The following is a 14,405-nucleotide window of genomic DNA, read 5'->3' on the forward strand; positions in this document are numbered from 1 at the left end:
TTTGAGAGAGACAGACAGAGTGCCAGCAGGGGAGGAGCAGAGAGAGGGAGACACAGAATCCAAAGCGGGCTCCAGGCTCTGAACTGTTAGCACAGACCCCAACGCGGGGCTTGAACTCACGAGCTGCGAGATCATGACCTGAGCTGAGGTTGGACGCTCAACCGACTGAGCCACCTAGGCGCCCCATCTCTGGAACTTTTTGGATTCCTCCCTCCTGGACCTGGGAGAGACAAGTATGCGTATGTGCTGGGGGGAAGGAAGGGAGCTGAGTAACTGGTTATCAGAACAATAAAAGGGCCCCCCTGGGCTCATTCCTACCCTTCTAAAGGCCAACCCAAGGTGGCTCAGGACACCAAATGGACTGTCTTCTCCCAGAGGTCCAGGCAGGGCCAACATTCCCTCCTCACCGTCTCCTCCACTCACACCGATTTTCCTGAATTCTCTTAACTTTTTTGTCTGCATCTTTCTGACAGCCCAGAAAGGAATTGATCTCCACATGGTGAAAAGACTTATTTTTTCTAAAAAAATATATACCATTCTTTTTAACTTTGTGGTCCATGGTCTGTGCCCTGAATCTTTATATGTAAAGTCAGCTTTTTAAAAATGAAAAAGAAAAATACTCGTAGCTTTTCTGCCAAGCACCTGGCTCTTGAAAAGTGGCTTTCAGACCACATTGCTTTTATTACAACTTAAAACAAATCATTTCGGAATTCAGGGACTACTTGTTCCCCCTTCAAGGCAATGAAACCAATAGGTAGAGGGCTACACGGCAACAAGAAAATTAGTGGGGAAATTGTTGGCTTAAAACGCACACATATGACCTAGGTATGTAACCACGGGTTCTTTTACTTGCGGTCTTCCCCATGCCAACTAATTCGCGAAAGCAAAAACGATAAAACTTCTCGTCTTTTAAACTGCCAGGTTTCTGCAGCTTTTCATCTCTCTCAAGTTTCAGAAATTCGCAGTGAAAAGGAGAAAACGAGCAAAATTAGAAGCAAAATCTCAGGCTTCAAAACCCTTTTGTGTCTCTGCCTTTCCGGTTTCATTTGGTACGGCAGGAAAGCGGGCAGTAAGCTTTTCGTGTGAGTTGGATGTTGATGGTTTCAGCATGTATACAAACGTTAAAAAAAAAAAAAAAAAAAAAATCTTATCTAGGGGCGCCTGGCTGTTTCAGTCAGAAGAGCATGCAACTCTTGATCTCCAGAGTCCTGAGTTCAAGCCCCACCTTGGGTGAAGAGATTAAATAAATAAAACTTAAGAAAAAAAAAAAAAATCTTATCCAGTTTAAGTCACTTTTTTGGCTTGGTTTTTCTGATTCAAGCGTTTTTGAATCAAAGTCCACATTTAGTGAGAGGAAAATTTCTTTTTACTTCGTAACGTATCATTATTACATAGGACTTATTTTCACTTATTAAAGTGTATTCATCTTGAAGACACATATACCTGAACTTGGAAGCGTTAACAATAAGCAAGTCGGAAGTAAAAGTGCGAAGTGTGGACGGTATAAAGTAGAAAAGAAATGCAAGGGGGGAAAGGCTCTAAAGGAGAAAGGTTCGGGGCGATAGAAAAGGGCACTTTTCCATGCCGCCTCCTGGCTATTTGTCCAGCTGGGGGTTCGTTTGTTCCTTTAAGGAACTACTACGACCGTCCTCGGCACAGTTCGGACCAAAACCCAACGCGAGAGGAAGCCCGCACCGCCCGGGTTGCGCTGCGGAATCCTAACCCAACCCTGCGGGGCAAGGGCGAGTTTCAGACTCCGCGTGCGACAGCGATCTGGATTAATCGTCTGACTTCACTATCATCATCATTACTATTTAACATGGTGACTATTTCACATTCCTAAAAGCCCCGCGTCCAGGGCGGCCTCCCAATGCTTCGCTCGTCTGCATTCAAAACAGCGTTGGAAGCTATTTTCTGACAAGATCAAAAAGATGGAGGCGGGCTTTTGTTCACCTCGGCCCCCCTCCAAACAAGCGTCTTCGGGCGGAGACGCGCGCACCGCGCGCCCGACCGGCGGCTCGGGGTCTGCGAGGACGCGGCGGCACGCGAGGACCTGGCCCGGCCCGGCCCCCACCCTCTCCGCCGCCCGGCCTCCCCCGCCTCCACGCCCCGCGCCGGAGGGAGGGAGACGGCGGGAGCGCGCGCGGCGTCACAAAGCCGAGCCGGGACGCAAGCGCTGGCGCCGGAGACCGGGGCGCCCCGGGGGAAGCCACTGGCAGCCCGCCCTCGCGGGGCGGGAGGCGCGAGCGCTCGCCCTGCCTCCCCCCGCGCCCCCGCGGGCGCCCCTCCGCCTCCCGGCCGGGCCGCGGCGCGGCAGCTCGGGCGCCGCAAAGCGTCCTGGGAGAGCCGGCTCGCGCCGGAAGGACGCGCGGGCGCTCGGCGGCGGCGAGGTTATAAAAGGGAAGGAGCCGGCGGCGGGCGGAAGTGGGCGGTTCGGCTGCTCCGGGCGCTGTTGTTTGGCGTCTCGGCCTCCCGAGGGGCGTTCTCTGGAGGGCCGCCGGTGCAGGCCGCAGTGACAGGGCCGCTCGCCCCCGCGCACCCCGCCTCTTTCCCGGTGCAGCGTCCGCTCGCGGCCTCCGCGACCCGCAGGCCCAACATGGCGCAGGAGGTGTCGGAGTACCTGAGCCAGAACCCGCGGGTGGCCGCCTGGGTGGAGGCGCTGCGCTGCGACGGCGAGACTGACAAACACTGGCGCCACCGCCGGGAGTTTCTGCTCCGCAACGCCGGGGACCTGGCCCCGACTGGCGGCGCTGCCGCCGCCAACACGGAGGAAGCTGCGGACGCCGAGAGCGGGACCCGCAATCGGCAGCTGCAGCAGCTCATCTCCTTTTCCATGGCCTGGGCGAACCACGTCTTCCTCGGGTGCCGGTGAGTGAGGAAGAGTCTCCGACCGGCTCTCCCCGTTTTGTCTGCCGCCCCCGGGCTGGGGCCCGGAGCCTCAGCGGGGAGGGGGAAGTTGTGAAGCGCGGGAATCTGCGGGACTGGCCGCCCTTTAAGGGGGAGAAGGGCGTCTCAGCCAGAAGCCGACGTGATTAACAGCCTGCCGCCCCCCCCGCCCCTCCGCCCCGCGGTGGGTGGGGGGCTTCTGGTAGGGTCGTTGGTTGACATCGCTCTCGTGGATGGACACCGAAGTTTAAGGGTTGGTGAGCAAGGACCCCGCCTCCCAGGATCCGGGGCATTTGTTTCTGGGGTTCCAGGAAACCGAAAGTTCCTGGCGGTTGGTACACTTTCTTGATTACGACCAGGAAATGCCGTTCCTGTGGCCTGTTTTTGCACAGCAGCAGGAGTAGCTGGGGGGGAAACACTTCTTAAAAGTGCCTTTTTCTTTTTTCAGGTACCCACAAAAAGTTATGGATAAAATACTTAGTATGGCTGAAGGCATCAAAGTGACAGGTGCTCCAATCCATACCACAAGAGACGAACTGGTTGCCAAGGTGAAGAAAAGAGGGATATCGAGTAGCAATGGTTAGCAGATCATAGATGTGAACATACATAGGAGTTTAGAACATAAGTTTGATGTAATTAGGATTTACTGTTATTACTAATTTTTTTAACAAGCTAGAATTTATACACTGTTATTAATCAAGTTGGAATGTTAAACCTAAATCCTGTGTTTGTGTGTTTTAGGCCCCGGTTTTGATAGTCTCCTTTGACTGCTTTAGATTTTCAAGTGTCATATGTTGTCTGTGCTGTTGCTTTTTTAATAGTAGAAGTTAATGATGTTTTTCGACACTGTTTTGAGAAATTAACGAAGTTATTCCACACTTTTTTAAAGAAACTGCAAGCCCTGAAATATGTTCGCCTTGTGCCTTTATTTTAACAAGTATCTGTCTTGTAAACTTTCAGCTGATCTGTATGAGCTAGACTTAGTCACATATCTGTTTTCCTTCTTTTTAGAAGGGGTAGAAGAGCCGGCGAAAAAACGAATCATGGAAGGGAAAAACAATTCCACGGTTGAGCAAGATCATGCAAAAATTTCTGCCAAAACAGAACGTGCATCAGCTCAGCAGGAAAACAGCTCGACATGTACAGGGTCATCCACCAAATCAGAGAGCAGTGGAAACTCCACCCGAAGCTCTGCCACCTCGAGTCAGAATAGCTCTACAAGTGATGGAGACCGGTCTCTTTCCAGCCAAAGTAGTAGCAGCGTTTCCTCTCAGGTAACAGTGGCAGGGTCTGGAAAGGCTTCTGAGTCAGAAGCTCCAGATAAACATGGTTCAGCCTCGTTTGTTTCTTCGTTGTTGAAATCCAGTGTGAATAGTCATGTGACCCAGTCTGCTGATTCCAGACAACAGAGTGGATCACCTAAAAAGAGTGCTTTGGAAGGCTCTTCAGTCTCAGCTTCTCAAAGCATCTCAGAGATCGAGTTGCCCTTGTTGGGCTCCTCCGGAAGCCCAGAAGGAGAGTTGCCACTGTTGTCTTCTAAACCTAGTTCAGAGACAGCTTCAGGTGGGTTAACTTCCAAAACTAGTTCAGAGGCAAGTGTTTCCTCCTCTGCTTCTAAAAATAGTTCCTCATCAGGCATATCCTTGCTCACTCCCAAAAGCAGCACATCCACACCTGCATCGCTGCTGACTTCCAAAAGCACTTCGCAGGTAGCCGCGTCGCTGTTAGCTTCCAAAAGCAGCTCCCAAACCAGTGGATCTCTAGTTTCCAAAAGCCCTTCCTTAGCAGGTGTGTCCCAGCTGGCCTCTAAGATTAGTTCTCAGACGAGCACATCACAGTTGCCTTCCAAAAGTACTTCGCAGCCCAGCGAGAGTTCTGTTAAATTCTCTTGTTGCAAGTTAACTAATGAAGATGTGAAACAGAAACAACCTTTTTTCAATAGACTGTATAAAACGGTGGCGTGGAAGCTGGTGGCCGTTGGCGGCTTTAGTCCCAGCGTGAATCACGGAGAGCTCCTAAATGCGGCCATAGAGGCTCTGAAGGCCACACTGGATGTGTTTTTTGTTCCGCTGAAAGAACTGGCAGATCTGCCTCAAAACAAAAGCTCTCAAGAAAGCATTGTCTGTGAATTGAGGTGCAAGTCTGTGTATTTGGGCACCGGCTGTGGAAAAAGCAAAGAGAATGCAAAAGCTGTTGCATCAAGAGAAGCACTGAAGTTATTTCTCAAGAAGAAAGTAGTGGTAAAGATCTGTAAAAGGAAATACAGAGGCAGTGAAATAGAAGACCTGGTCCTCCTTGATGAAGAGTCAAGGCCTGTAAACTTACCTCCAGCATTAAAACATCCTCAAGAATTACTATAATTTGCCCAAAATACCACTGCAGATGATGGCTGGTATTTGAAGAGAAAAACTGGCTTACTTTTGTATAATATGAAACACAGGCTTTCACAAATTTTGTATTGCTTTTTTCCAGTTTTGCAGAAAATTTACATTCTAGTTCTCTTCGCACAGTAGAAGTTGTAAATAATTTATGAATGACAGTACATATTAAGAAGTATGCGTTAACAGCATACCAGTATGCTGTTTTATTTGCTGAAGAAAATACTGTCTTCTATTTTTAATGATCCGTTAGGTACGATGTGTAGTTCTGTAGAATCTTAAAACTTTTGTACTACTTTCAATTTGGTGAAAATGTATTAAGTTGTCTACCACGCTTTCCCCACCCCCAGCTGAATAAAGCTCCACATCAAAGAAAAGGGGACCATAGTATTTGAATGTTTGAAAGTCTGTGAAGCTTAAGGTTTTAAGAATGTTGCCCATGATACTGAACATGTCTTGTTAAAGAATAAAAGAAAAAATAGTTGCCTCAGACTATTTTTATGAGAAGTTGTAAGCATTTTTTAGATATAAAGCAGTATAAAGTACTTAAGGTTATTTTATTCTGAAGTTGTTTAAAATTCACCATGATTTTGACCGCTGCAGATTCTTTAAGTGGGTTAATTTATGTTTGAGGTAAAATACAATTTACACTTTTTCTTAAAGACATAAATGTGGGTTTCTATATTAAGCATATTTTGTGACTACTATTAACAGATTGATTTGTTTAGATATTAAATGCTTTAAGCTATTTTACCTTTTCAAGAAGTCGTGTTTTTTTTCCCCCCCAAGTCAGAACCAATTCCTGGAAATGGGCTTCCCACTACTAGTCATTATAAATTACAGCCGGGTTATTTTTCATAGCTGATATGCAACTTTTTATGGATAGAGAAAATACAGTTTGCAAATCTAGAACTAGATGGTTTTTTTTTTTTTTTTTTTGAACAAATCTCCTAGAAGAATACTGGAAACAATGAAGAGCCATGCTGAGCTCTACCGAGCTCGTCCAGTTGCATGACATTTGTTAGTAATGAAATGGAATCCTATGCCTGACATGATTCTGATTGTATTACTCTATTGTGTGTTCTCTTTCATTTTTCTTCAAACTCTGGCCCAAGTTGTTATCTTTCTGGCCTTCTATCTAGCTGCTGCACTTTGAGCAGTAGTGGTAATAATGTCCTGAGAAAAATCAAGAAATGACCTTTTGTGTGCCTGGTATATTGGAGTAGGAAAATTGAACATAAGTAGCATCATTTTAAGGATGAAGTTATTTCTATTTTCTATTCTAGAAATAGACAAGGATACTTACACATTCGAAATGATCACCTTTCACTTTACCAGATAATCTTTAAAAATGACTCCATATTGAGGATATAAAATTAGGTACCAAAGTCCATATTCTGTAAATAGGTTGCCTTCATATGTTGTGAGAAGTAGTAACCTGAGTGTTTGGAAAGTACTTCTAATTACTCGACTTTCCTCAGTCTTGGGAGTGTGTATTTTGTGGGACAATGATTTGCTAGAAAAGCCAAATACTACAAAGGATAAATAAATTTCTGTAATGTGTCTAATTAGGTGGTTTGGTATTTCCTAAATTGTCTTGTTTCAAGTTAATATAAATATTGAAAATATTTTAAGTTATACTAACCTTTTGATATGGTAGACTTGGAGGAAGCTGCTTCGTATAAAAGCATTAATTTATAAACATTTACTATAGCCTTATTAACAGCTTATAAAATGCTCTTAATCAAAATGTAAAGAATCCCAGATACAGAAACAGATTTTACGATAGTTCGAGAAGAAAACAAGCTTTGGTAGGAATCTGTAATTCTTGAGATAGAATCTTGTCTCCCTTTAGGAATTCTGCCTTTTAACTTCATCTGTAGAATAAGACAAATGGCCCTTGAACTATGAGGGTTAAAGGAGATAATACACTTGAAATGCACTATACGATAGTTTATTAATTGCTTATTTATGTATACTCCTTCCCTCACAACCTTATGAGTAACTATTCTTATTTGGCCCATATTTCAGATGAAACAAAGTAATTTGGCCAAAGAATGAATTCAAGCCTGTATCTGATTGTCTGCAGAACACAAGCTCTTACTATGTTGTCTTAATAATTCTCATTTCTCTAAATGCTAAGATTTCTGAAACTCCCAGATTGCAGTTTTCTACCAGTTTTATTAAGTGACAGCATCTTTTCAAAGCCTTCATTTCCTTGGAATGAATCACATCAGTACCTCTTCTGCTTATTAATCCTTCTTGGTATTTAACATGTCTTGAATATTATCAACTAGGGAATTAGTCCCATATGGGTTCAACTGAAATTAAAAAAAAACAAAAAAAAAAAAAACCTTAAAATAATTTGCAATCTAGTTGAGTGAATAAAATTATCAAGATGGGAAATAGTGAATTTCATTTTTAAATCACTGCGGTGAGATGATGTTCTAAAACTGGTTTTTCTTAATGGTATTAGAAGCAGGATTTTTTTTTTTTTAACCGTAAAGTTAGTTGACTTTGAAGAATAGTGTTGTGAATTTTAACCCAAATTCTTGGGGCCTGCCACTGCTTCCATTGGCTACGGTAATTGTCATAAGGGTGTGTAATTCCAAGGCTTTTTATATGTATTATGTACATATTTATATACATTTGTATTTGTATGTATAAAAAGCCTGCTCCAATTTTAATTATGTGTGAAAGAAAGACCATCGTTTTTCCTACCAAGGGTAGGAAACTACCAAGGGTAGTTTTTTTTTTGGTACAGAATTCTCTTTGCTGTTTAGATCTCTGAGTAATGGCAGTGAGAAGGTAACCAAAGCATCAACTGGGAACCAGAGCAGTCCTACAACTGTTGTCGTTTAAGGGAAGCTTGTAGGCTTTTTCCTCAAAAATTGTGCTAAAGTCCTACATTGACTCACTTCACTGGCAAATCTCTTGGTATCAATTTTAGCCATGACTTTTGAAAAATAATGTAGTTGATGAATAGAAATACTCTTTGTAGCTTTTTATCATTTAAACAAACAAAACTGAAGAAGGATTATTATTTGCAAATGAACATTAATTAGTTCTGTTGTTTTGCTGTTTATAGAGCAAAAAAGAAAAAAGAGTAGTGAGTGGGCAAAGTTCCAAAAATAAGTTGACTAACTTGGAAAGGGGGGAAAAAAAGTAATACTGAAAAGGAAGGATTACATACTGGACATTCTTTTAAAAACTAGAAATTACAGGGGCTCCTGAGTGGCTCAGTGGTTAAGTGTCTGACTTCGGCTCAGGTCTTGATCTCGTGGTTCATGGGTTTGAGCCCCGCATTGGACTTTGTGCTGACAACTCAGGGCCTGGAGCCTGCTTGGGATTCTGTGTCACCCTCTCTCTGCCTCTCTCCCAGTATCTCTCTCTCTCTCAAAAATAAACATTAAAAATTAAAAAAAAAAAAAGAAACACTAGAGATTATGTATATCAGTACTTAACAGGAAGCAATCAAATACCTTCTGTGATTTAGAAATTTTTATGAGTAGAATCAGAATCCTCCTTGGCAGTCATTAAGGAGGCAACCAACCTAGCGCAAAATAAACAGTAAATAAACTGAACTATAAAACCATTATATAGAAGTGGAGTGTATATAGCATGAAAAGGAATATAAAGATAGGCCAAAATGGTAAGAATCACCTAGTGTTTTTCTTATGACTGTTGTCATGTAAATCAGTTTACCGGGGCTTGGACACTCTGAAATGATAAAACTCCTGAACATGTAATTAGTGTTCAAACTTGAGCCATATATCCTCAAAGAAAACTGGGAGCCCTGGGTGTATAAAACAGGAGCAGGACGATAGTTCAAGGAGAGTGGCCACCATTGAGTTTCTTCTTAATTCCTGCAGAACCTCTTTGGACCATGAGCAGAAGGGGGTTTAACAACCATGGGATCCAGTGTAGACAAGCTTCCTTCTGCAACAGGTATTAGAAAGTCACTAGCTTACTACAAAAAGAAACTAATCTGTTTTTAAGTAATCTACCATATAGAATTTATAGTTAGTAGGGACTCAGGTAAGGCTTAAGGGACCATCACATAAGTTAACATTTAACTAATGCTAAAAATAGCTATCACTTAATTTCTTACATTTTTATTACGAAATATAATTGCAGAAGTCTGTGAAGTCCAATAATAATTAATTGAATGCCCATATAACATTACCTAGCTCAAAAAATAAAACTTCGCCACTGCGAGAACTCCCATGTGAATAGCTACCATTTATTTGTTGCCTACGATGTGGTGTTGGTTTACCTATGTTTGTTGTTTGTTTTTTTAAAGTAAGGTCTATACCCAATGAGGGGCTTGCACTCCAGACCCCGAGATCAAGAATCACACGCTATGCTGACTGAGCCAGCCAGGTGCCCCTACCTATGTTTTATTTGAGCCTCCCTGAACCCAATGGGGTGGGTTGGTATTGTTGATCCTATGTTACAAATGAGAAAACTAATGACCATTTTGAATTGTTTCCCTCAAATCACAGAACTAGTATCTGGTGAAGCAGGGACTCAAATCCAGTGTCCTTACAGAAGACTCAATGACGACTTAGTTCCAATTTGGGGCAGTGACTGTGAATACCAATGAGACACGCTGTCCCATGACATTTGTTTCCCATGTTCCGGAAAATAGTAAGTGTAATCATACTTTGAGGAAAATTTAAGAAATTTTATTTGACCATTTAAACTAGGAAGCTTCCAAAGAAGTAAATACTAAAGGAAACTGCTCAAGTATGTATCTGAAATAATCCTTTCCTAATATTTCCTATAAATTTTATTTGTAGAATTCAAAGGGACAATTTACAGAGGCAATGGTGTAATCAGTGATGTAACCAGTGGTTGAAGCAAATTATCTTATGAATCCTGTCTCATTACTCTTCACCATGTGTGTATTATTATTATTATTATTTTTTGGACACTGGCTAAAGAAAAATGGTTTTCACGAAATGAAAAAAGAGGTCCGTGGAAGCATTTCTAGTTTATCTTACCTGTGTGTACGGATAGTGGGCCATACTCAATGTGGGGATTCTCAAATACACTCAATAACCTGCAGTTGGGAAACCAGTATGGGGTAAAGTATGTGTGTCTTCTGTCCTTGTTTTTCATTTCAAAATATTCAATGCAGTCAAGAAAAATATGACATAGGTAAAATAAGGATACTATTTTGAAAATATTTGTTCCTTTTCCCTTGCAATTCACATTCTCTGGCAGTCATTCTGCTATTATAGTTCCTATAAGGAAGGAGAGGATACTATGACTTTAGGGAACTCCATGCCAGGGATAGCAAGGAAGTTAAATCCACTCATTCCAGCCTGGGTAGATTTTGAGGAGGAGAAGGGTGAAGAAGGAAAGCAGGTGTTTGAGACACGTGGGCCCTGATCTCTGGTCTATAGCATGAACTTCAACTGTCAGAAATGAGGCTGGAGTAATGACAGTTTTCATTTAGTGAGGATGCCTTGTTTACCCCAACGGCCATCAAAGAATGCATCACTCCTTAGCAGGATCTGAGAGATCCAAGCAAAGAGGGCTTGAATAAGAAATGCTGAAGGCATCAGGACCGAAACTCCAGAGCCACTGACTTGTACAACACCAGGGGGCGTCATTCCCATGGAATACAATGGATGTCATTTAATACAATGAAAGATGTTGTGGAACAAGGTGGACCTTTTTGGAATCCCTGAAATTGTTGTATGAGTCAACTTATTTTTAAAATCATACTTTAAAATTTTAAAATACATATTAGTTGTTCTGTGAAGCATGGATAGCATATAAATTTTAACTGTTCTTGTTAAAGAACGAATGTTAAAGTTATGTTGACCATACGGGGGGCATTATTTATACATACTTGGTCATGGGTTACTTTGCCCAAAACATTGTTCTATCAGAAGAATTATTTTGAGACAATAGCCTAAAATCAAGTATCAGGTGAAGCAAGGCTACTTGGGTTAAGGATTTTTTTCTCTCTTCACAAACCTTGGGGAAAACCTTCAGGAACTAGGCAGATGAAGAATTATGTCAGTTCAGGTATGGAATAACACTGACAGTCTGCTCGGTGTTCTCTCCTGCAGATAGATAAAGTCCCTTAATTATCGAGTTTGCTTCTATACATTCGATGTAAGCCCACCAACCCTTTCTCAGTTTCCCTTTGATCTGTGTGTCTGCTCCATTAATTCTCTCTCAGTTGTTACCTTTGAGCTAACATAAATCAAAGATTGTAAGAGTTTTACTTTCTAAAACCATGGAAGATAGTACGTACTTCAGAAGTCAGACATCCCATACATTTCAGTGTGATGTCGCTTCTGGGAGAATAGTGAAAGAAAATTGCTGACCCTTTTTGATCTCTGTCAGTAGGAAGAAAGAGGGGAAAGACTGGTACACGGAAAATAATATAAGGTCAGTTCCCTCACCTCTGTTCCTGTGAAATGGATCTATGAATTTTGTGTAGACTTTGGTGGTTTTTTAGAATTATATTCTATCCCTTATTTTAAGGAAATCCATGCCATCATCTATCAAAGCAAAGCTTTCCTACTGAGTCTTCACCTACAACAGTCAAACTAAAATAACATTAACAGCATATTGAGTTTCTATTGCTGCTGTAACACATTTACCACAACTTTGCTGGCTTAAACGACACGAATCTGTAGGTTAGGAGGCCAATGCAGGTCTCCGGGGGCTCAAATCAAGTCGTTGGCAGTCCTGCGTTCCCTTCTGGAGGCTCTGAGGAAGAATCTGTTTGCTGGACTTCTCCAGCTTCCAAGGGCTGCTTATGTTCCTTGCTCCTGACCCTCTTCCTCAGTCTACAAAGCTAGAAATGGTGGGGCGTGTCCTCAAATGGCATCACCCTCACCCTGCTTCTGCTGTCACATCTTTTTTTCTGCCGCTGGCATCACCTACTCTTCTTTTTCTGCCTTTCTTTCCCACTTATAGGGACCCCTGTGATATTAGGTTCACACAGATAATCTCCCTATTAAAAATTTTTTTTAATGTTTTTAATTTATTTTTGAGAGAGAGAGACAGAATGTGAGAGAGAGAGAGAGATGCAGAATCTGAAGCAGGCTCCAGGCTCTGAGCTGTCAGCACAGAGCCTGCCGCGGGGCTCAAACTCGTGAACTGTGAGACCGCTATTTGAGCTGAAGTCAGATACTTAACCGGCTGAGCCAACCAGGCGCCCCAATTATTTCCCTATTTTAATATCATCTGATTATCTGATCAGAGGATCAACTTTATTAATTCCATTTGCAACCTTAATTCTCCTTTGCCATGTAATGTAACATATTCACAGCTTCCAGGCACTAAGACATGTTTACCCTGACGGTCCATTATTCTGCCTACCCTATAGGGATTTGAATTCACCACTATCACCACCACCATTTTTCTTAAGAATGTTGGCTTTCTACCTTCCTAAGTGAAAAGTGTTGACTACCTTGCTGCTGAGCAAGATGTAGAATGGAAAGTGGTACAGCTTAGAGATGAGTGCAGCTTGGTAAATTGATGTGATTAAGACAGATATACTTATTTTAAACAATGTCTGATCGCAAGTATTTTCTCTGCCATTTAATCAGAGTCTAATTAGGGAGTCTTTTTCTACTTCAAGGATCCTTAAATAAGAATGACTTTCTCTTAAGGGTCAAATAATGGAAGTAAAACAACAGCTGCAATGGCAAGCAAATTCTTGACAGTTTTTCAAGACTTCTTTCGAGGCTAGGAGACAGGGGAGAATTGCATCTTTGCCATAATGAGGCTGGTGGGTACGGGAAGAGCTATAAAATAAGTGCTCTGTGCCTAATTTCATGTACATGTTGCCTGACCCTGATGTCACAAATGTGAAATGCCAACTTCTCATTGCTGAGAAACATACATGTTTTTTTTAAATTCATTTATTTAAATTCAAGTTAGTTAACATACAGTGTAGTATTGGTTTCAGGCATAGAACCCAATGATTCATCACTTACATATAACACCCAGTGCTCACCCCAGTAAGTGCCCTCCTTAATGCCCATCACCCATTTAGCTCATCCCCCCACCACCCTTCCAGCAACCCTCAGTTTGTTCTCATCAGAGAAAGATACATCTCAAATTTTTTTTTTAAGATTTTATTTTTAAGTAATCTCTACAGCCAATGTGGGGCTTGAACTCACAACCCCAAGATCAAGAGCCACACACTCCACCGACTCCAGCCAGGTGCCCCAGATACATCTTAAATTTATAGCTTTTAGGTATAGCTGAACAAATAGCCAGAGAGTATATATAATTATTAAAACACATGCTTAGACATTCTTTGGAGCCATAATGGTTAAATACATCCTAGGCATTTAAAAAATCACATTGACAGACTTCAGATATCTAACATTTCATTGCAAGTATTCTAAAGAGGTAAAAGGGAAGTATTCATGACGAACATGACAGCACATTTTGCTCAACATAATATGTATACTTCTAAAATCAGAGTGTTTTTTTTTTTTTTTTTACATTTATTTATTTTTGAAAGAGAGCACAAGTGGTGGGGGAGGGGCAGAGAGAGAGAGACACAGAAACTGTAGCAGGCTCCAGTTATAGTGATAAACCCATATGTCATTTAAACATTTTTTTAACATTTATTTATTTTTGAGAGAGAGAAAGCATGAGCAGAGGAGGGGGAGAGAGAGAGGGAGACACAGAATCCGAAGCAGGCTCCAAGCTCTGAGTTGTCAGCACAGAGCCCAACCTGGAGCTCAAACTCATGGACCATGGGATCATGACCTGGGCCAAAGTTGGACGCTTAACCGACTGAGCCACCCAGGCACCCCAGAGTTACGTTGTGTTTTTTCTTTTTTAACTGCAAATTTATAAAACACGAATTTTGTGTGCTTCAAAGAAAATCTTTATTTGTAAAGAAGATTTTTATTTCATTATTCTACCATTTTCAAAAAAATTTTAGGCCACCTCTTTTGGAAGGGCCTTTTGTTCCAGAAGCATATTCTTTGGAATTGCCTCAGTTATTTAGTGGTAGAAAATGTCTGTATTTTGTGGATTGATTCGATTTTTTACTTTTACTTGAGTACAAAATGCACTTATCAGATGGGGCCTCAAATTAACTCATCAGTTTTGATGACTCACAAGTTCCCACTTAAGGGCTCTTGTGTC

The 14,405-nt window shown here is 42.0% G+C and overlaps 1 protein-coding gene and 1 long non-coding RNA gene across 3 annotated transcripts; one reads left to right on the forward strand and one right to left on the reverse strand.

Annotated features, from left to right (window-relative positions):
• Positions 1-455: 455 nt before the first annotated feature.
• LOC123584973 lies at positions 456-2,051 on the reverse strand. The gene is made up of 3 exons (XR_006705817.1): positions 1,954-2,051; positions 850-943; positions 456-518 (listed from the first exon to the last, which is right to left on the reverse strand). It is a non-coding gene; the product is annotated as an uncharacterized LOC123584973 (long non-coding RNA).
• Positions 2,052-2,110: 59 nt separating this feature from the next.
• LOC123584966 (CDKN2A interacting protein) lies at positions 2,111-6,017 on the forward strand. Of its 2 annotated transcripts, none has more exons than XM_045452684.1 (3): positions 2,111-2,868; positions 3,335-3,434; positions 3,898-6,017. In XM_045452684.1, the coding sequence occupies exons 1-3, from the start codon at positions 2,597-2,599 to the stop codon at positions 3,904-3,906; spliced, it is 381 nt and encodes a 126-aa protein (XP_045308640.1). In that variant the 5' UTR covers positions 2,111-2,596; the 3' UTR covers positions 3,907-6,017. The 2 variants fall into 2 exon arrangements, with proteins under 2 accessions (XP_045308640.1, XP_045308632.1); XM_045452676.1 differs by having other exon boundaries at positions 2,126-2,868; positions 3,335-3,465.
• Positions 6,018-14,405: the final 8,388 nt, after the last annotated feature.

Source organism: Leopardus geoffroyi, chromosome B1, assembly GCF_018350155.1.
Source record: "Leopardus geoffroyi isolate Oge1 chromosome B1, O.geoffroyi_Oge1_pat1.0, whole genome shotgun sequence".
Taxonomy (NCBI): domain Eukaryota; kingdom Metazoa; phylum Chordata; class Mammalia; order Carnivora; family Felidae; genus Leopardus; species Leopardus geoffroyi.